Consider the following 22,535-nt stretch of genomic DNA (forward strand, 5'->3'; position numbering starts at 1 on the left):
GATTAAAGTTAAATGGGCTATTATGTGTTTATAGCACATCATCCGGTAATCACTTAAGACAGCGCATGTGTGTAAGCATCTGTGTGTGTGTGTGTGTGATTAAGAACTCGAATGACCCTAGACTGCTTCTGAGAAAATACTTAGGGCGACACTGACACTGCAGCTTTTAAAATGCACAACAACGACAGTGGACTGGTTTGAACTGACAAAGGAAGTTGAACTGTAGACTTTTGAAACCTGAGCTAAAGAGTCCTAAATAAAGTTCCAAAAAAGTAGCCTTGAGCTTCTGTCCCACCACTTGGTTGTAATTGCAGACTCCTGGTGTTAATCTTTTCCATTTCTCTATTTTCCCCAAGATATATTAAAGGGTGAGCAGAAATTAAAAAAAAGGTGCACATTTTTGGCTTTCACCATATCTAGACAAAGTGTTGCTTTCTATACTTTGAATTGGGGAATAATTGTTGCAGAGAGTGTGATAAACAAAAGTGTCAGAGAGACTAAACCATGTACTAAACATAGTGTATGTTTGTGTGTGCATACGAGTAGTTTCTATATGCTACCTGTAAGTATACGTGGCTGAGACTCTTATCGACGCTGTAGCGTTTCCTCATTTTAACTTGCAGCAGGTTGTTGATCAAGTCAGTTGCTGGGAACACAAAAAGCACACAGATTGATCTATAAGTTGAATTGACTAGTTACAGTACAAAAGATCATGTCTTGGTATTGGAGCTTGATCTGAACAATTGTATCTCTGAATGCAGTCGTGGGAACAAAAATGCAATGAAAAGGAAATAGATGACTGTATCATAATGATCATAATGAAGATAATCACACAGTTTCTGCAGAGGTTGGCTTCTCACGGATGTTTATTACAAAATCTATTGTGAAATAAAACATTTGAATTAGTTAAGACTTGTCAGTTCATTTTAAGCTTCCTCATACACACTCGGAGAGAGATACTGCTTCAACATAAGATCATTTTGGAGGATGTAGTTTGTAGTGTTGTTGAACTTTATTAATTCTATAGATGTTTATCTGATTTAGCTTACCCTCATTGATATAAATGTGGTGGACAAAATAAATAAAGACCTCTCAGTATAACTCAATACAATTCAACAGCACCATAAACTACATCCTCCAAAAGTATCATACAGTTGAGTCTTTTCTTTTTAAATCAATTTAAACAGAAACTTGACATGATAACCTTAATGAAAAAGGATTTATTGCAGAGCTGTTGTATTAGACTGCTTTGATTTTAGTTGAGTGTACCTAATAAATTGGCAACTAAGTGTAAACTAAATCTCCTCTCGTCCCTCCCCCTCATTGTTTACCATCACTGGAGATCTGTTTCCAGGGGTTTGGAGGGTACATGAAGGCTGCATTGTGGATCTGGTCATTGATCTCTTCATCCTCATTAAAGGGGAATGTCCCACTCAGGCTGACATACATTATGACGCCGACCGACCACATGTCCAGCGAGCGGTTGTAGCCCTGGTTCAGTAGAACCTCCGGAGCCAGGTAGGCTGGAGTGCCGACAACAGAGCGTCGGAAAGACTTCTCGCCGATGATACGTGCAAAACCAAAGTCACACAACTTCACCTGGGTAGTATGAAAAGAAAGACAAGGGGCGAAATGACAGAGAGGCACTTGAGAATAGCATACAAATGTGAAGAAACATGTCTGATCGACAACACTACAAGTGCTATAAATTACTCCTTAGAGAGTGTGTTTTGTGTATACCTGGGGGAAGGGATCAGCAGAGGCAAGCAGCACATTCTCAGGTTTCAGATCACAGTGAACGATGTTCTTAAAGTGTAGATGTCTCAGAGCTGCTAAGATCTGATCAGACATACACACACGTAACCACACGTAACCACACAGACAGGATATGAATCAGTTTAGAGTACCTACAATGCCCAATCCAAAAAAGAAACCCCTTCAAAATACCGTTATGACGCATTAGATATGCATCTGGTGCAAGTCTGGCTCACAACAAAAATCATGCAGCAAGACAGTGTAGCGTGAAGACTTTGCTGTCAGTTACAAGTGACGCACAGACACAAACAAAACAGCAACAGCAACACTTTCCACGTCATAGCATAAAGTTACCGATGCACACACCAAATCCCTTAGTGGCTTGGGCGCATACACACCTGCGTGATTAGGAATTTAGTGAGCCTCTCAGGTAATCTGCCTTTCTCACTGGACAGGATCATCTCCAGCATGTCACCATGCAGCTTCTCCATCACCACAAACACTTTCTCCGGGGTCTCAAACATACACTCCAGGTTCACAATGCCCAGGTGACGTAAACTCTGTGAGAGGGACCAGAAAAGAGGAGGGAATGTCGGATTATACATGGAAGTTTGCCGATTTGGTTGAAAAGTGATTGAGCAGAGTAAACAGTGGGACAGACAGGAAAATCATCTTGTGGTGACTGGGAGAAGAGACAGAGACAGAGACAAAAATATGATAAACTACATAAGAGGAACTGGAAACACAGAAAGGAGAACAGAAAATGCCATGAAATGTTTTCCAGAAGGAATATTTACATGATTCTGAGGGGCGTTATTTTAAAAACGTAATTCACTTGAACGCTGTGGTAAAGTTTTTTTAGTCTGAAGTGAGTAACTGACTTTTAGTGACTGCAAACAGACTCCCTCTGCTGGTGACCAATGAACTGTACATTTAAGTATGAATTTAGAGAAACCTGTTCATGAGAGTGAAATTTAAATGCATTTTTGTTTTTTAAATTATTACACAAACAATAGGCTGAACAAAAGAAAAGCATCATAAACAACATAAGCAACATAAAATATTTGCTTTATTAATTCACTTATTAAACCATCTCTACCTTTTTTCTCAAACATGCTGGATTTCAGTAGTTTTTAACAACTTCCATAATTTTTCTTAGCAAATTATTTTTAACTTTATAAATAATTTGAGTCATTCACTCAAAAAACAGCATGTTGTTAACAGTAGTTTTGTCTATACTTTTCCAGGCTTTTGAAGGATGATTAATTTATTTGAATTCTCACCAATACGAAAAGAGAGGCAAAGAGTATAGAGTGAGTATTGAGGCATGATTTAACAAATTTAACTGCAATCACTGAGAAATTGGGTTCTCCAAAGGTAACTGAAATATTACTCTGTTTTAAGTAGAACATGTAATGCAAACATCTTACAGAAAATAAGTATTACAAATGACTGTGGACAATCTGAAATAATTGCTGATAATGACTTTATATAATGATGATTCATCATTAGGAACATACGCTGCAACTTTAGAAGGCAGCTAACAGATGACTCTGACCTTTGGAATCTGACCTTTTTAATCTTTATAGATGGCAATCAGGTGATTGATACTATTGTCCTGTTAAAAAATCTCATAAGTACTATTGAGTGTGGTGTTTTCCTTTCCTTTTCAAAATGGCCCAAAAATCACAGACTGATTTGGTCAGATACTGAAGCATCTGTTCATAGATCAGACTAAACTGTTTTATGTACTTCCTTTTAGAAATGATTCATAAAATGATTCATGTAGGGATATTTGGAAAATTGAGACTCACAGTCAAACCGAGTCAAAACAAACCTCATCAAGGTCACAATGAACACCAGTACTGGAATGACTGTCAGCATGGTTGACGTATGTGCCATTATAACGAATGAATGAATTTTTTTTATTGTCTGTCTCTGTTTTATGTTGTATGTCTGAAACTTTGTTTAATGTGCTGCTGCTGTCTTGGCCAGGACACTCTTGTAGAGGAGATTTTTAATCTCAATGAGGCTTTTCCTGGTTAAATAAATAAAAAAGAATTCAAAGAAATAACAAACAACACCAATATAAAATATATAGCAAAGCACCTGGCTGTTACTGTGTCAGCATTAGTATGTATGTAGGATACCCAATTACATCTACAGTGAAACGTATGTGTGTGTTTACCTGCAGTATGGCCACCTCATTCCTCAGCTGGCTCTCCTGCTTGGTGGGAAAGCGAAGCTTGTCAATGACTTTGACAGCTACATCCCTGCCCGACTTCCTGTGCTTTCCTGATGCAGAAATGGGAACATGTGAACATATATTGGGCCCTGTCATCCAGAGTTTGCAATGTGCATAAAATAACACTCCGATGATTTAACTTTGTTGAGTGTGTGAAATCCGAGTTCCCCTTTACAGACCCATACATCAGTATAGTACATTGGCTTGTTTCCTGTTTGCTCACTGTTTCCTACATAGCACTTTAACCTATTAATTCAGACCTTCACAAAAAACTGCAATCTAGAGGTCAATCAGTGAAAATAGTTCTACAAACCTCCATACACTACTCCAAATTGCCCAGATCCCAGCACTTCATCAGCAAAAATCTGGTACACTGTACCAATATCCTGTAGGAAAGCAAAAAAAATCACACATTTCATCATCATGTTTAATTAATTTAAAGATTGAAAGAAATTGCTAAACATTTACAAAAAGTCATACCACATTTTCTTGGATTTGACTGTTGGACACAGATATGCTGATAGAAGCTTGTCCTGAAAATACAGATACAGGAACAGTGAAAAGGTTACACAGTCAAGTACTAGACTAAGTACTCTCACATGTATTTTATGGTATTTTCTCCAGAACTAAAAAAGGAGAACTTTGCTTAACCTCAGCTCCACATAATAACTTGTGAAAGAATAACTTACTCGAAATGTATGCTTTTTATTTGACCCATGTGTTTTGGCACAGGGAGTTCATCAAGGTGTTTTTGATTAAGAGTTTGATAAAGACCAGACTCTTCCAGTTAGTCAACTAGAGTTAACAAGTTGTTGTTTTTTTACATTTAGTCCACTGTTTCTTGAGCACCCAGGTGGCTCTTGACGCTGCAACAGCACACAATTACTTGGGCACACATTTGCGCCCCTCCGTGAATCTCGAGCTGTTATGTGCCAATTTGTAAATATAATAAACCAAAAATGCACTCCCTGCATTTGGCTGCGCTTAACTTACTGTGAGTTGTGTTGCCCGCAGCTGGTGGTGCATCCTGAAAGATGACTGGCATGAGTGCCTGGCGAATGGCGCTCTCCCATGCCTTGGCCATCTCACGCCCAATGCCGCTGTTGGGAGCTACTTGACTGGGTGAGGGAGGGGTCTGAGGGAGAGTCTGGGGGTTGCTGGGGGACAAAGTGGGGAGGGTGTTGGGGTCCTCCCCTGCAAAGTAGCACATAGTGCCTGTGATAATCTCAAAGCAGTGAGGGTTTGTTCCTGTGGGGACGAGAGTGAAGTTGCCAGCAGGACGCACCTCCAGGATTTCGGACAGAGGGATCTCCTGCAAGAAGAAGGACCAGTGAGGTTGCACACTTGAAATAAAATACTAGATATCATAGCTTTTCATGGAATAAACTATATTTACCTTGTAGTATTTGTTGGTGGTGTTGTTCTGGAAAAGGATGATGCACTTACAGTCCAGACGCCAATAGTGCTTCTTTCTCTGTTGGGTGTTGGAGTAGAGCGGGATGGGGTTGGGATAATAAAGGTAAGGCAGGACATTGACGGGGTTGGATGGAGAAAGCACAGAGGGTGGGGAATGGGTCATAGATCGGGGAAAAGTTCAGGGATCAATATGAATGCAGTTCAAGTTTGGCCCTGACGTCAGAGGAAGAGAAGAGTGGCCAGATGTGAACAAGGATGAGCAGGAGCAAAAGCTGTAAGATGAGAAGGAAAGCAAAGAGAAAGAGAAGGGAGACAAAAATGAGAGAAAGAAAAAGGAGGGTGTTAGTTAGGTCAGAGAAGAAAAGCAAGTAAGAACAAGACTAGAGAGGCAGCAAGGTTTCCTTGAGTTCAAATATAGAGGAACAATAGGTAAAAGAAAAGAAAAGGCAGAAAATAGGCTTTTAGGATTAATTCACCATACATTTGCTGAGTGCTGTTATGGGAGACTCAGCCTCATCATCAATCATTTTTTTTTTCACACACACACACACACACACACACACACACACACACACACACACACACACACACACACACACACACACACACACACACACACACACACACACACACACACACCACACACACACACACACACACACACACACGGATAGTGCATAAAGCCAAATGATCAAGGTTGAAACTTTAGAGAAAAGGAGCTGGTGAATAGAGAAAATAAGGTCCTTTAAGCCTGATTGAGTGGAAAGTAAACAAAACAAACTTTCTGCAGTAAATCATAGAAAAGAAAGTGCATCTAGAATAAATTGACTTAAATCGGTATTTTCAGCCCCTACAACAGTGACACAGATAATATTCAGGGGACTGGTTTAGAGAGAGTAGCTCGGGTATTATGGGTAATATTTTACCAGTGTGTCCTTATTGCTGTAGTGAACCATCCATCCTTCCTTGATAGCAGTACTGGATCGACGGGTTGTCTGTCTCACCGACTGCACCACCCTCATTAACGGGATGTAAACACTAGAAGAACGACAGAACTCGGTAGGTAAAATGTGTGTTTTGGTTTCCGCGTGCACCGTTATTTTTGGTATTCCTGACATTCATTTGGATTTTCTCCAAATGTTTTTCTCATACCTCTGGTCTCCGCTGGCTCCGTCCTGATTGTTGTCAGGAGAAAAAGACCCAGGGATGCTGCAGGCCTCGTCTGAGTCATCTATTGAGGACTTGTCTGAGGCGTCGTACTCACTGCTGTAGTCCATGGGTACCTCAGGGTCAGCACTGGGACTCAACATGTCTGAGAGGAGAGAAGGAGTTGAGTGTAACTTGGTTTAAATTTACTAAGAGTTTAAAATGTTGTGAAAAAAATACTACTACTTGCTACTGCTTCGACTACAACTAAGACCTCTATTAGAAGACTACAGCTGTACACGCATCAAAACAGAGTACTGGTGATACTTACCGCAGTTACTTCTGTTGTCTGAAAGATAAAAATATTAGTTCCAGTGAGATTCAGTCTTGTTAGATAATGATCATGTATGGTTATTTAAGTAACCTAGTTATGCCAATGGAAACATGCAGATGAAAATGCTGATTTAACAGATTCATAAAGACATTTAAATGGTGAAATATTTTTATATTTCCTCACCAATGGTCTCCCCGAGGCAGTCATTAGGAACCTTGTACACACAGCGCTTATGGCAGTTAAACTTGCAGTCTGAGAGAAATAAAACATATAAAACAACATTAGATAACATGTAATACTAATATATTTAGCTAATATTCTGTATCAGCCTGGACATTCAGAAACAAGTCTCTCTCTTTGTCCGTACTCACCTTTGCACTGTAGGCCCTGCCTGAACAGACCTCGTAGAAGCCTCTTGCAGTACTGACACACCGTTGGTCGCGTGTACGAGTGGACAGCGAACGTGTGCGGCACCTTAACCTTGCTCATCAGGATCTTGTCTAAATGAACTGGTCTGCCTGTGTAGAAGCGTCTGGCGTCACTAGGGGTCCGTGGCTAGCATAATAGAAAAGAAACAAAGATCCTCAATTCATTTTTGTGGGTTAAGAAAATTGTAAGGACACTCTTATCTACTTTTGACAACAAGTACTTCCTAAAGCATTAATCTGTTTTTAAAAAAGTCCTTTCCTAAACCTATAAATAACAGATTTTTTGGCCTCTTGGAGGCAGCAGAAAACAAGTTATGAACACAGCATTGATATATCATCACCCATGGTGAACTTGTTAACGAACAGCTGCTTATATATAGCAGTTACGGGACTATGACAACTGTAAGTCATATATTTTACTCTCTTTTAGTTATGCTTTTTGCCTTTATCAGCTCCTGAAGAAAATATTAAACTCTTAATATCTGCTAAATGCTCCACTATGTTCACCAGTAAGTGACTTCCTGTGTCTTTCTGCTGTTTGGATTCTGAGCAGGTAGAGTACAGTGGGTTTTTAGAGCTTGTTCATTAAAAGCAGCTGCATGTTGTAGTTTAAAATGACACTAAGAGTGGTCATAGTGAACCAACACCAAATACATGCAAGCCTTTTTTACATTATCATTTAATACATTGTTAGTATAAAATATTGATTATAGCTGCTTTAAGCTTATGTTTCCTTTATAAATAGTTCCCTTTCTCTTCTTTAATTAAAATAGATTAACAGGGCCCCTATCAATTAACTGCTGATGTTTATTTCCCTTGATTGAGCTGATCAGTTTACTTAAAGTGATAAAATTCTAGTGGAATGCAGTTGCGCAGGCAGTTCTGGTTTGATTTTGCAGAGGTTTTAGAGGTATCCATCTTAAGACCTCATATATCTTTTAAGAAAGAAGTTCCAAGGGAAGAAAAGTATTATCCTGAGTAACTAAGATATTGCTTCTGAAAAGTTAGAAGTGGTTTCACTGCCATCACAAAATAAAGTGTCCATCACATATTTGGTTACAGTCTCAACCTAAATCCTTCTAAATCAGTGACTGAACTGAGTTGAAGTGAATTTACCCAGTTTGTGACACCAACATAACCAAAGCAAAGCTGTTTGATGTGGTCAAATAAATGTTGTTTAAGTTAAAGCCACTTTAATTTAAATAGTCTCAACCTAAACAGAGCATTGTGTGCATTAATCCACCAGTACCATTTGTGTGTGTGAGCGGATGAGGCTGGCATCCTCTGTGCAGGTGGAGGCCGTCCCCAAACTGTACACTGAATCAGTGGTAGAGAGACGCAGGGACTGGGTGCTGCTTAGGGAGGTGGTGGACAGACGCCGTTTGCGAGCTCCACTGCAGTTGTTTGGAATGCTGAATGCACAGCGCTTGTGGTAGTTTAGTCCACATCCTGCAGGGGGCAGCATGGATCAACAGAGCAGAAGAGTGGGGAAGGTGGAGAATATTTGGTGAGTGTTACAAGACATTTCTCAGAGAAACTTGTGGACGACATCATCTCTTCTTATTCACACTTCATCTCGCTACTTTCCTCACCGTCACACTTGAGCCCTTGTCTTACTAATCCAAACAGCATCTCTCCACAGTGATCACAGAAGGCTGGGGCCCGGTATGAGTGCACATTGAGTGCATGGGGCCGAATCTGGAAATCTTCAAACGTGGCGGCCGCTAAAAGAGGCAACAGGTGTAGAGCATGATCACAGTGGTTGTCACGAGATAATCATGCAACTAACTAGGCAGAACAAAGAATAATTAGATGGATAAGATGGAAACGGGATAGGAAAGAATTTAGTTTTTTTCCTGACAGGGGACCATTGGAGCTTGAAACAATAAAAGTAGTAGCACTACTAAGTGTAAGATATTACCTGTAGTATAATAAGAAAGATAAGGACTGATTTCAGGAGTTGTGATGCAGAGCAACAAAAGTAATAAAAGGGAGATAACAGAGAAAAGGGGAAGGAAAAAAGAGGAGGGGGGTGGTGACTTACCAGAGAGCACCACCTCCACAAGATCTCCCTCCTGAATGTCACTGGCACCGTTAACCAATTGCAGGATGTTGTTGGTGGTTGTGTCATGCTTGAACAGCAAAATCTTGTCATAAATGCCATAGAAGCCGCACTCTGGGAACTAAAGAAGAGAAAGTATAATGGACTTGTTAATAACGTTGCATTTCATGTAATCCAATAATATATCAGATATGATTAATATTAGCTGAAATAGTGAGCTCATGTGTGTTGCAGATGTGCTAATCAAATCAACAGTTCACTAGGCTTCTGGTGGTTGCAGAGAAAGTTAATTACAACTAAAACCAAGAGTGAATACACAATCTGAACCAAACACATTTAAGGCTGACATTGTCAAATTTGATTATATTTATTTATTTCAAAAAAGAATTCCCTGAAGAACTAAAGCTTAGGCTAATGTTCAGTTCCAAGAGCTTTACTTAAAATGTAAAAAATAGCATGCAGCTACCATATCGTTTTTTTGTTCATAATTTTCTCAAGACCCAATACAAAATGACAAAACATATTAAAAAAAACTTAGCATGTTGTTATCTATATATATATATATATATATATATATATATATATATAAATACTTTTTTTTTTGCAAACAGAGAATACTGTTTTCATGGTTGTTGGATTTATTTTTATGAAACTACTACTCAAAACTACACCAAACACCCTATACAGTCACTGTTCCGCTGTTTTTATTAACAATATTCAGATCTCCTGTAGTGTTTGGAAACATCGCATTCAACACTGTGAACATGGTACATGCAAGTACAACACAGGTCCATATGTTCTCAAGCTTAACCAGTGTATGTTCTCAACTAGTTATATCATTCCCTTCTATGTAAAGCACCTGGAATGCAGCCATCAAACAGACAACCATGCAAACACACACATACACAAGTGTCATCACTGATACAAGAACCACTGGCTGAATTCCACAAATCAAGCAACTTGGTTAATGTGGAAAGCAAGACAAAGGAGAAACTCAATCCTATCTTCCTATCAGTTATATACAAGTACACACACACACACACACACGTTTCCATGAAGCTCATCCGAAGATATGAGGGATGAGACTGTCAGTCAGAAGTCAGCAGAGCAAAGAAGGATGTCATAGGGAAACCCTGCCCTCCTGAATAGTTAATGCTGTCTGGTTCACTTCAGTGGCCACACCAAACAGGACACCACAGCTACCTACAAACACACATACACACACACACACACAAACATAATCACACGCACAAAGGGAAACAGAGAGAAGGCAAGGGGAACACATGCAATTACAAGCAACCATCCCTGTCTCTCTTGTTGCTGCTTCTGACATAGTGGAGGATTCTTCATCTGGCCATGGCTCTAACAATTTACAGGAAGGGGAACCCTGGTCTCTACCTTGGAACGACACAATGACACACATTCACCTCATCCTCACTTACCAACAGACACACCCTCCGTAAAAACAGCAACACACACCCTCTCTTCCCCCCACTTCCTTTCTCTTCCTTTCTCTTCACACACACACACACACACACACACACACACACACACACACACACACACACACACACACACACACACACACACACACACACACACACACACACACACACACACACACACACACACACACACACACACACACACACACACACACACCCTCTCAGTTTCCCCAACAGGCACTCCACATCACCACATCTGAAATCCAGGCCTGACTTGTACCGCTGCCAAGCTACACAGTGAGTCCACCACGCCCCGGCAACGGGCTACTGCTACTGACCTCACAGTCAACAAGTTACAGATAGCACACAGTGGTTCCTTTTTTTTTTTTTTTTTTTTTTTTTTTTTTTTTTTTTTTTTTAATCTGCAGAATACTATTAACCTGTTGAACAAACATTACATCTATAATATAAATCACAGACACAGGTTCACGTCAAAAAAATAATATATATAATAACAAGGAGTTTGGACACAAACAGCAGTGGTAAGAGGTGTGAAAGCAAATCAAAGAAAGGCAAGCATTTAAATAATACCTCTGTTTGTTCAGCACTCATATTACGCCAAATTGATTCACAACCATGGCAAGGGAAAACCCAGAAGCATGATTACGGAACGCACATGATATATAAGAGGACAAGAAAAAATCTTTTTCAAAAAAGATACATTTTAAGTTCAGTCTTATATCTGTAAGTGAGTCACCCCCAAACTTTTAGGAAGCACCAGTGAGGAGTGATGATATTAACTTCCCATCTAGGGATTGTAGACTCGGGACCTTCAGGTGGATGCTGGGGTGGAGGTGGGACTTTTGAAATGCAACATGAACAGCATAGCTTTAAGGTCAGTAGTAAAAGAGTGAGCAGAGCATTGACAGCTTTAAGTAAACCACCATGATTAAAAGGGCGTGTTATATATATTGCAACGAAAGAATGACATAAAAGGAAGCAGCGACTCGAGTGAGGCCGCTTACCAACTACTATATTTTAAAAAAGAAAATCCATAAAACCCACAGTCAACTGTTTTCATAGGGACTATTTATTTGGTAGTATTTGCAGTGACAACAAATCAGTGAGGCCTGTAGATTATCCAGAGTTACAGGGACACTGTTTGTATAAAGAGAGGCTGCTGCTGAGGTTTTGCAATTTTTCAATGCTGTGAGCAACAAACATCTCCATTGTGCTGGGTTGGAGGTTGAGATGGCTAGATTAAACAAAAACTATCTGCATATCTAGATAACCCCAAGCAGTAAAAGAGAAAATATTCTCTTCTTTGACCCTTTAACCTTAATGTTTTGGGCTTTGAGTCAATTATACCATACACGTACTAATAAGACGAGGCTCCAACTTTACCAAGACCAGACTTTAAAAACCTACAAGTTCTCTGACAGGAGTGAATCCAGTAATAACTGCATGGATCAGTACCTGGGATTGCCACAAATAAGACCAACTGCTGCCACTTGAAATTACAAAACACCCACAGAGCCCAGATCAGAGGAGACTCCCAGCTCAGCCCAAATCCACAGACAACCCGTCAGCCTAAGTCATCTGTAAGCCCCATGCTGCTGTTTGATGCCAGCCTCTCTGCTATAAACCCCACACTGTTACTGTAACTGCTCACTTTTTTCCTGAGCAACTCAAGAAACAAGGCTAGTCATAAATCCTCCAACTTTGGTCCAAAACATACACAATGTACTGACCACAATTGCAGATGCCACGTCTGTGCAGACCGCAAGTCTATACAGCTCTACTGAAAAGCACAATATCCCAACTCACCAAAACCGCAGTTACCTCAGTGAAAATAACTATTTTCTTCTTTTTTTTCCTGCTTTCCCTGTCCCAGTTCTCAGTGAAAGTACAGGGTGGGAAGAGCACAAAAGCCGCACATAACATCTGCTTGTATGTCGACATGATGAAAAATTTGATTTTTTTAGTCTTGTAATTACATAATCATCTCTATATATGTGTGTGTGTGTGTGTGTGTGTGTGTGTGTGTGTGTGGGGGGGGTTATTGTTGCAAGAGACTGTGTTTGTGCATGTGTGCAAAGTCTGCAGACAAAGAGCTGTCTGTATTATCATACATACTGTAGTATAATGTAGTGTGGTTTGCCTGGAGACAGGGTTGTGTCTCCAGCCGGTTTCTTTGGGTTACCAGGGATCAGGTTGCCCTGCGTTGCCTGCACTATTCCTGCAGCTCTTCGGGCCAATGAAGCCATTATGAGTGAAATCAATTATGGACTAGGTTTTCTTTACCCCAACCCCTCCCTCTTTTTGTCCCATTGCTCTTAATTTCCTGCTCAGTGCCCTGTTTATCAACCTCTCCTCACTTTTCATCTGGGCTGTCCAGCTTTCCTTCTCAGATATCACTATTGTATTTTTACCAATATATGTTTTATGAGCATCTCTTGAAAAGCAACAACATATAAATGATAAGGTCAGCCAGCGGCGCTTGTCCTTGTCAATGTCATAACTAACCTATCTTGACGCTGCGTCCTGTTCGGGACATGATGAAATCATTTTCTGTAGGAGTAGAATAAGCATAGTGCAAAGGAATCTTTAAATCTTTACAGTACAAGGAGAGAAAGACAATTAAAAAAAATGTCTTTGTCATACTGGACTATTTCAGCCCCAAGCCATAAACCCTGTGTTTGTTCTACTTACATATATTCTATGTGCCTTTTAAAGTCTCTTATTCATCAATGCATGTTATGAGGATTACAAAGGTGTCAAACATTATAGTTTATGACAGAACCATAATCTAACCAGTCAGAGGAATATGAGTCTTTTGGTGCACTTTGGTTTGAGAACAGCATTCATAACGAATAAACAACATTGGTAACTATTTCAAATTTCCCCCATTAAGGAAAATGGGACACAACCAAACTTTGATGAGCACATGTTGCTTTGATTGCCATGCCAACATGGAATGAGCTAGCAGGTATAACAGCTTTTTTTTTTTTTTTTGATTTTGATCCCCAGAACCTGATATATTGATATGTTGACTGATCATAAGATGCACTAATGTGGGTTCATATGCACTCCTCATTTAAACTGTACACGGTACACTGGGACTGATAGGGTTAACAGGAACTTGTCTAATGTCCAAAAGTGGGATGAAAATATTGAAGAAACAACTTCTTAAATTCACAGCTGATGCATCTCTCATCACCATCACCCTAAACAATGACTGCAAAGCTGTCAATTGTGGCTCCTGTGGTTCTCTGTGTGCTATTGAAACTGTCAGTAAGGTCAAACATTTGTCTAGATTACTCAGTCAGTCATTATTAAAGACACACACTCACACAAAAGGGATCCGAACACTCAAAAAAAGACAAAACAAGTGATATCACTCCGTGTGTACCTACACACACATAAAACCCCTTTCTCATCATAGAAGCATGATGTCATGGAACATGGCTATTTTGAGTGAAATTTGAGCTCAAAAGCATTGTTTTCAAACACACATATGATGCCAAAGCACTAGCTGCCATTTCCTCTCCTCTGGGCTCGTATTATGTTGGTTTGTCTATACTACCTCTTCCCCTCCGGTCATATGATGAAGGGCACAAGTACAGAGGTAGCGATTGAGAACTTTTGCATGAGGTGCAGCAAGTGCAGACTAACAGGGACCTGTAGATCCCTCCTGCCTGTTCGAGTTAACTTGTTTGGGCTCCTACACACACACACACACACACAACTTCTTGTTATGATATAGTGCTCTGAGAAATGAATGAATGATTGATGATTTGATTTAAATAATCAAGACAAAACATACGAAATTTAACTGAAGGGACATCCAATTAAAGGAGCAGCAGCAGGGGCATGCGCACTTCAGCAACAGGTTAGCGTCACAAAAGTGCCAGCCCTGATGTCCAGTTGAGATGCTTTCACTTCGATCCTGAGTTTCAAACAGCTGTAGAGCAAAGCCTCTAAATATAGACCCCCTTTATATAAAGACGCCGCATGTGTGAAGAACACAAAGACTTTAATGTCCTGCTGAGGAAGCCGCTTGCTTCTGCTTTTCATCCTCCCCATCACTTCCCCTCCAGAAGCTCAGCATGAGCCACCTTCGACCACCAAGCCGCGCAAAACACGCAAGCATGCACACTTAGGCACACACACTTAGGCACACACAATCACGTAATCGGATTGCAATGCAACAGCTTCAGTGCCATCTAACCAAAGCTCTGCTGCAGTTTTTAGACATGCAGCAAACTTAGGTAGTTACTCATCGATAAAGTAGAGATCAAGACTTTATTTTGGTTCACTGACAGATTCTTATAAAGGGTTATTTATGCAACCTTAGAGATTTTATCTGTTTCTTAGTTTTCTTCTTGTAAGGATGCAAAATGGCTCAAATGAAAAAAAAAAAGACTTTAACAGGGTCCATGAACTAACAAAGAAAGGACTTTTCTGGCCCGAAAGGCCTCTACTGCACTGCTCTATTGATTGAGTTCTGCATCAGTACCATTCTAAACACCATAATGAACCAATATTTCTCACTTACTTATACAGTAAGTAGTTGTAGTGCCAGTAGCATTAGGTGCACTTCATTTTGTAGTATTGTGATTAGTTCTAGTACTTGGTACTAGTGCTATTGTTATCTGTCACCTCCACAACACAGGAAACTGCAACCTTTAAGAATGTGGTTTATAGCTCTTCAAAGGTGTAAAACAGCATATCATAAATATATAATGTGGGTCTAAGAAGGAAGAATAGAAGCATGTTAAATATAAGCCCACAGTCACACACACACACACACACACACACACACACACACACACACACACACACACACACACACACACACACACACACACACACACACACACACACACACACACACACACACACACACACACACACACACACACACACACACACACACACACACATTATATTACAGTCATTTAGCAGACGCTTTTATCCAAAGCGACTTACAATCAGTAGTATATTACATATCATTCACCCATTCACACACTGATGACAGGCTACCATGCAAGGTGCCACCATCAGACTCTAACTAACATTCATGCAACATCCAGTCCACACCGATGGCAACACACACACACACACACACACACACACACACACACACACACACACACACACACACACACACACACACACACACACACACACACACACACACACACACACACACACACACACACACACACACACACACACGAAAATCTAAAGAAGAAGAACAACTAAAATGCAATATCACCTATCTATTAAGTTATTGGAGGATATTTCAACGTTTAAGAGCCTTCCAACCAGTTCATCAAGACTTTTGACGACACGGTCAGCATTGAATTATCAGATCAGTCCATATAAAGAACAAAAATTATAACATCTTGGTACAATAGTACGTCAGAATAAATGAATGAATGGTCAGTTTTATGTCCCTCTGGTAAAATAATAGTTGAGACTGAAATGGAGTAAAAAATGATCCACTCTAAAGTTTTGCAGTTTTCACGCTGTTTTTTAATAGTGCAGTGTAGATCGACTGTTGGACTGAGATGATACAGAATGACAGGAGCTGGATTTGTGTTTACACAGTGCACTATGTTACAGAAACACAGAAGTTCTGCAGAATCAAATATGCCAAAGAATTTGCATGGATAAAATACAAAACGTGCTGTGTGTGACACTTCACGCTCAGCTCTGTAAACAGTGTGACCTCTATACCCCTACATGGTCCTCCACGCCGATGTGTTTCTGCAACAGAAGCTGGTTATCACAACAGGAACCTGATCCAGCCAATTTTATAGTCAAGAGGAAACACGCTGCATCCCTTCAAACAACAGACATTGTTTAAACATCCACATCTTACTGTGTAACAAATCATACAGCCTCCTGCAAACGTGTGTGCGTGAATCATGCTGGAGTGTTGTGATGCACTTGCACTTTAACGTGCAGCATTCTCCTTAAGACACAAACCCTAATTGTTAAACTATAACTCCCTCTATCCTTGTTAACATGTCAGGCACGGGACTTGGAAAGAACCACCCAACCTTTCTGAAAGCTATGAAGTGTTTAATGAGGGTTGGACGTGGCAAGGGGCATGTAAAGACGTCACCAATCTGACCTCATTAGCTCCTGACAACAACTTGGCGCAACGCATGAATTTTTCCTTTTGTGCTGACATGTTAGTGATGGAGCAAATGTGATGCATGATGCTGGCCCGGCGTTCTATTTTTAACCCCAGTCAGGTCACACACTGACGAAGAGATGGAGAAGACAACAAAAATCATAGTCATACCTGCTCTCCCTCTCCCCTCAGTCATCTGTTTTTTCTGTGCTAATGCTGGCTTTAAGAAAGCAAATCAAATACATGACGTGTTGTCTTAATAACACTTGCGTCACGCATTAAATCACGGCAGTGAATGACAGGTCTGTGCCAGGAGGACAAGGAATTACAATGACGTCAGCCAAGCTTTGGGCTTGGCAGACACAATGAAGAAAAACACAATGAGGATGAATCAAAGCAGAAAGTGTGTACACAAGGAAACACAACTGAAAAGCCACATGACGTGGTGCAGTTTACCATGATGTCATCCATCATATCTTATTCCCTTACTTGATAGTTTTGATTGTTTTGCTATATGCGTTTACTTCATGCTGCACCACTAAGACACCTGTCGTCAGAGTTCTAAGTCTTCCTGTTTAATTTGTCCTTTTATCACCATTAACTTTCCTAACATAGACACAAACACATACTCATGTACATACATAACCAGACCGAGAGAAAGTGCCTATCTGACTACATGTGGAGATTGTTACAAAGTTGAGAAATTGTGAAGCAGAATATAGTTAATCAGTCGACATAATACGAATCCAATCATGATCTTTGCATGGAAACATTTAAAGCTACATCCAAGAGCTTCTTTCTCCCTGGATCTAATGTGTTTCCTGTTGAGACCTGTTACAGGGGTAGAATGAAGGTTACAGTATTGTAACATTAGTTCTAAAAGCAAAGGCTGAGAGCTTCTGTGGCTAGAGACATCACACAAACCATGACTTAAGAATAATAAAGTTGAATCTAATCTAATCTTAAAAATGTGGTCCAAAATGTCAGTTTGAGATGGTGGGGTGGTGGTGTTAGACTGGGAAGATGCCAGAGAAATGCCCAGCACACCCAAATTGTTGGCAGCTGTAGCCCCCAGTTGAAACCTTTTGTCCAAATAGTGTCTCCCTGTCACACAGCAGGACAGGTATAGGCTTCCTAATCTCTGACCAGCCGGCTGACTGTGGGAGCAGGTGGACCGCAAAACCCCGTCGAGACGGGTTACACTTGGGTAAGATGACTCTGCCCAACTGAATAAAATCCACCAAACCTGCAACCAGGGCTCTCGCCTTTAACTGCTACTGCCAGGACAACTCGACACATTGCCAGATGTCTGCTAGAGGGGAGAGACAAAAGACCGCCAAGAGTATTGAAAATAGAGTCTGGTAGAGGGGGCAGCCTGTGTGAGTTAGAACAAAGAGACACAGGAGGGAGTGTTTAAAAGCGTAAACCAGCGGGACAACCATTGAGTAGATAATGGCATTTTTATTTATTGGATGAGGCTTAAATTTGAGTGTTCGGGTCTGTGCAGCTTTCAGTCCTTAGCCAGTCTGCATGGTAAAAGCCCAATGACTTTCCTCATATACAAGTATTGTATATATATATATATATATATATATATATATATATATATATAACTTAATATGTTTTTGCAATTGGCATTGCTTGGTGTGTAAAGGTGTAAAGGTTCCTAATGTTGAATGATGAGCGTAACTACTGTGCTGCACTGTAATGTATACTTTGCCTTTATGTTTTCCCCTGACTCATGTTTTTCTGTGTGTGTGTGTGTGTGTGTGTGTGTGTGTGTGTGTGTGTGTGTGTGTGTGTGTGTGTGTGTGTGTGTGTGTGTGTGTGTGTGTGTGTGTGTGTGTGTGTGTGTGTAGCTACATAATCAGGTTTACATTCTTGACATGCTAGTTTCTTCATACCAGAGATATCTGTGTAAACCTGTGAGACTGGAGGGGGGAGTGTAAATCCTGGTCTCACCCACAAACATATGCACAAAATGATTTAAGAAAAGGACTTGACTCAAACAACCAAGGCTGGATAAACACAATAAAACGTGCAACAATGTCAATGTGCAAACAGAAATGGATTCCTACATAAAAAAAATGTATATTATAAATTTACAGTGGAAATAAAACAGCAAGCTCATGACTAGAAGAAATGCAAACAGCCTTGGTTCAATACACATACACATATAAATGCAGATTCTATATTAGAATAAACACATGGCAAATTTGACATGCTTCCTACGTAACGCAAATAACCTTTGAAGCCTGCATGCCTAAAAAGAACTGGTCATAGGTTAAAACTAAAAACTAAAACAAATGGCGGGATGCTGAAAATCCAAGATTTGTTTTTTCTACAAGAACAAAACTGAGTAAAGAGCATGTAGATCAAGTTCAGAGAAACTGGCAGCAAAAAGACAGATCAAAATGAAGCATACAGTTGCTTTAAATGGACAAATTTCATAGAAAAGACGGCCATAAAGTGTGTACGTGTGTGTGCAGCTAGTAACTGGAAGGGGCTTAGTCTCAAGCAGGAGCACAAGGACAAAGAGTCATTCTGCTCCAGGCATCAAGGAAGACGCTGAGGTAACATGAGAGCCATGACCAGGCATGAGAGAGGGGTCTGAGGATAAAGGAAACATGCACTGCTATTCTGAACCAGCCTTTGTTGGTAGTAGCTCCTGTGTCCATCAGCCCCCACCCATCCACTTCCACCTCCCTGTCTTTCCTTGGCTCAATTTTGAGCAGGTAAGCCGATAGGAACCTTGGATTCAATCCACCCTGTGCAATGAACAAGTCACTGATTCATGACAAGAGGGAGAGAGAGAAAACAGGCCTTCATAAGAGAAGAGACAGCAAGTCTGAGAGACAAGAAGAAATAAAAGTTGGAAGGAAACAAAATGAGCAATAAAATGAGAATGCTGATGCTTGTACTGCTTTACCTGACTTCTTTGTGATTCAACAGCACAATTTCTTTTATTTTACAAAAACTATACATTATATTAATTTTGTATCATTGAGTTGAAAAGCTCCATTTGGGTAAAATAAAATTATTTCGAAAATCACATCACTTTCTTGTCCTGAAATGAAGGTAAGAACAAGCCTTATTTTTTAAGGCTTTGTTACAGTAGCACCATTTCAGAATTGTTGGTGGCCAAAGTACTTGAACATGGTGATGTGAGCATACTAGCTATACCTGCACTATAGCTGAGTCAGTGGAAAGACAATTTAAGTGGACATTGTATACTACTGGTTGGAAGCCCTAAAATATGAGTGGTGATCAATAAGGGAAACATTACAGACCAAGTGGTTAAATAACTGGTACATTCATATTTTCTTAAGTGATATTAGACATTTCTCAATCCGAATATTGTAAAAATCCCAAAATTCCAAAAATTAAAAAAAGAAAATCAAAACCGAAACTACTGTTCCAGAAATAGTGAAGAAGACACACTAGATCAATTGCTTTTTTTTTGGTCGAGCAATATGGTAACTTATGGTGCACCTACACTACAGGATATAACCATAGCCCGAAGAAGAATAAGTGAAAGCAGGTCCTTCATTACCATAATTAAAAAACAAAAAACTGTTTCCATCATTCATTTTTTTAAATCACGTGTTCTCTCTATCATTTCACCAACTTTCACTGTGGTTAAGCAGAATTTTTTTTATTTTTAAAGTGTATCTTCTTAATGCACATACGTATACACAATATACTAACTAAAGCAAAGAAACTTATTCAGTGAAATTAAGAACAGATAAAGTCAGAATTCCTCTTAACAGGGCCATAAACTCTTTAGATCTAATCCCACAAACTACCTTAACCAGTTGTTACTTGTACCTGAAAGGAATACTTCACCCTTAAAATTTCCATTTGTATATCAATTACTTACTACATGTTACCTTGAGTTCTTGAAGGAAACTTAAAGAAACAGCAAAACTATACCAACATCTGTTTACAAACTCTAACACAACTCATCCTGTCACATGCTCAGTACTTACCAAACACAGGCATTTTTGCCAAATTCTTACTATTAAAAACAATTCTGCCACTACTGTCGCAAGCCCTGCGCAGGAGCATAAGACGGTAGTGGTGTTTTGGTGAAATTGCATGTGTTTGGGAAGTACCATGCATACGGCTGGATAAAGACTTGGCTTATACTGCACGAGTTGTGTGCGTCTATAAATGGATGTTTTGATATAGTTTTGCTGTTGTTGAACCGGGACTTTTTTGATTCTCGCTTCACCATGGTGGCATGCATGAAAAACAAACTTTTCAAGATAACAAATTTTGAGTAATTGATAAACAAATGGTCATTTTAAGGGTGAAATTTTCCTTTGATTATTGTCTCCTCATAACTAATAGAAATTATTGTTTTAATTCGCAGTGACAATCATGTTGAAATTATGAAAGAAGTGCCGCCTAACTTCTCTGTATGACATGCTTACGAATAACACGCCATCAGATCAAATGGAACATCTACACCAATAAAGGATAGAAACTGAGAATGACTAATGTTAACAAACACAGGTGCTTAAGTAGATGTAGTAACATCTTCTTACAGTTATATATTAGGGTAAATGGTAAATGAACCTGTACTTGTAAAGCGCTTTTCTAGTCTCTCGACCACTCAAAGCGCTTTTACACTTCATGTTATTCACCCTTTCAAACCCATTCAGCAATCTGGTTAAGTGTCTTGCCCAAGGACACATTGACATGGACTAGAGGAGCCAGGGATCGTTCCGCTGATCTACTGATTGAGGGACGACCTGCTCTTCCTTCTGAGCCACAGTCGCCCTATATTACTAAACTGTATTCAAATAGTTAGAGATACTCTTTGCTCTGCCCTTCATCCTTTTAGTGCCAAAGTTAATAATTATCTAATATTTATTTGATAGATTGTCAATTATACCTAAAGGAGTTCTCCAGAGTGACCATAAAGAATAACCACACACACACACACTGGGACATGAGGAGCAAAATCTCCATGTGCCAAGAGTGCTATTAACACACAAACACTTCAAGCTGCATGCTGAGAGCCACAATAGGCACATTACTTTACTCTGAGTCATCCCCTTTTCCTTTATGCCCGTTACCCTCTTCTCTCCACATGCTGTTCTTTCTCTCCCTCTCTTCCCTCCTCTCTCTTATGTGTGGCATGGCTTTAGATCCTCATTGAAAGAAAGTAGGAGGAGAAAAAAAAGCTGTAGGCTATACACTAAACTCTAGTCATATGACAAACCTTTGGTAACATTTTTATAGCTGAGTAGCTTTCGCTTCAACTCTAACCAAACCCTGGTTCTCTTGAAAATTGTAATTGTAAACCCACTAAACTTAATATTGTGTAACTTTAGTTTGCTCTGCACAAATACTTCACGAACACAGAAACATGCATAAGTGCCACCATCTTTAGAATTCTGCATAACTGCAACCACACCTACTGATTGAGCATTAAAGATGCTCGACGCTGAATCTATCGAGTCTCACCACGGCTCTCAACATGGAGACGACTGAGTCGTTGGCTAGAAACTAACGGCGCAAACAATGGTAAAGGTGCTGACAGAGCTA

General features: G+C 39.9%; 1 protein-coding gene across 1 annotated transcript in view; it reads right to left on the reverse strand.

Moving 5' to 3' along the window:
• The window catches only part of prkd2 (protein kinase D2), a 36,806-nt gene that overhangs the window by 2,777 nt on the left and 11,494 nt on the right, over positions 1–22,535 (reverse strand). Inside the window, exons 2-18 of the mRNA XM_054606347.1 lie at positions 9,369–9,507; positions 8,917–9,048; positions 8,574–8,773; positions 7,268–7,451; positions 7,080–7,148; positions 6,894–6,911; positions 6,569–6,728; positions 6,343–6,454; positions 5,397–5,474; positions 4,994–5,312; positions 4,481–4,533; positions 4,314–4,386; positions 3,944–4,050; positions 2,154–2,315; positions 1,741–1,839; positions 1,332–1,599; positions 561–646 (exon numbers count right to left, since the gene is read on the reverse strand). Of these exons, the coding sequence (XP_054462322.1) occupies positions 561–646; positions 1,332–1,599; positions 1,741–1,839; positions 2,154–2,315; positions 3,944–4,050; positions 4,314–4,386; positions 4,481–4,533; positions 4,994–5,312; positions 5,397–5,474; positions 6,343–6,454; positions 6,569–6,728; positions 6,894–6,911; positions 7,080–7,148; positions 7,268–7,451; positions 8,574–8,773; positions 8,917–9,048; positions 9,369–9,507 (2,259 nt within the window). The remainder of the gene's footprint in view (positions 1–560; positions 647–1,331; positions 1,600–1,740; positions 1,840–2,153; positions 2,316–3,943; positions 4,051–4,313; positions 4,387–4,480; positions 4,534–4,993; positions 5,313–5,396; positions 5,475–6,342; positions 6,455–6,568; positions 6,729–6,893; positions 6,912–7,079; positions 7,149–7,267; positions 7,452–8,573; positions 8,774–8,916; positions 9,049–9,368; positions 9,508–22,535) is intronic.

The sequence above is a fragment of the Anoplopoma fimbria genome, chromosome 1 (assembly GCF_027596085.1).
Source record: "Anoplopoma fimbria isolate UVic2021 breed Golden Eagle Sablefish chromosome 1, Afim_UVic_2022, whole genome shotgun sequence".
NCBI lineage: Eukaryota > Metazoa > Chordata > Actinopteri > Perciformes > Anoplopomatidae > Anoplopoma > Anoplopoma fimbria.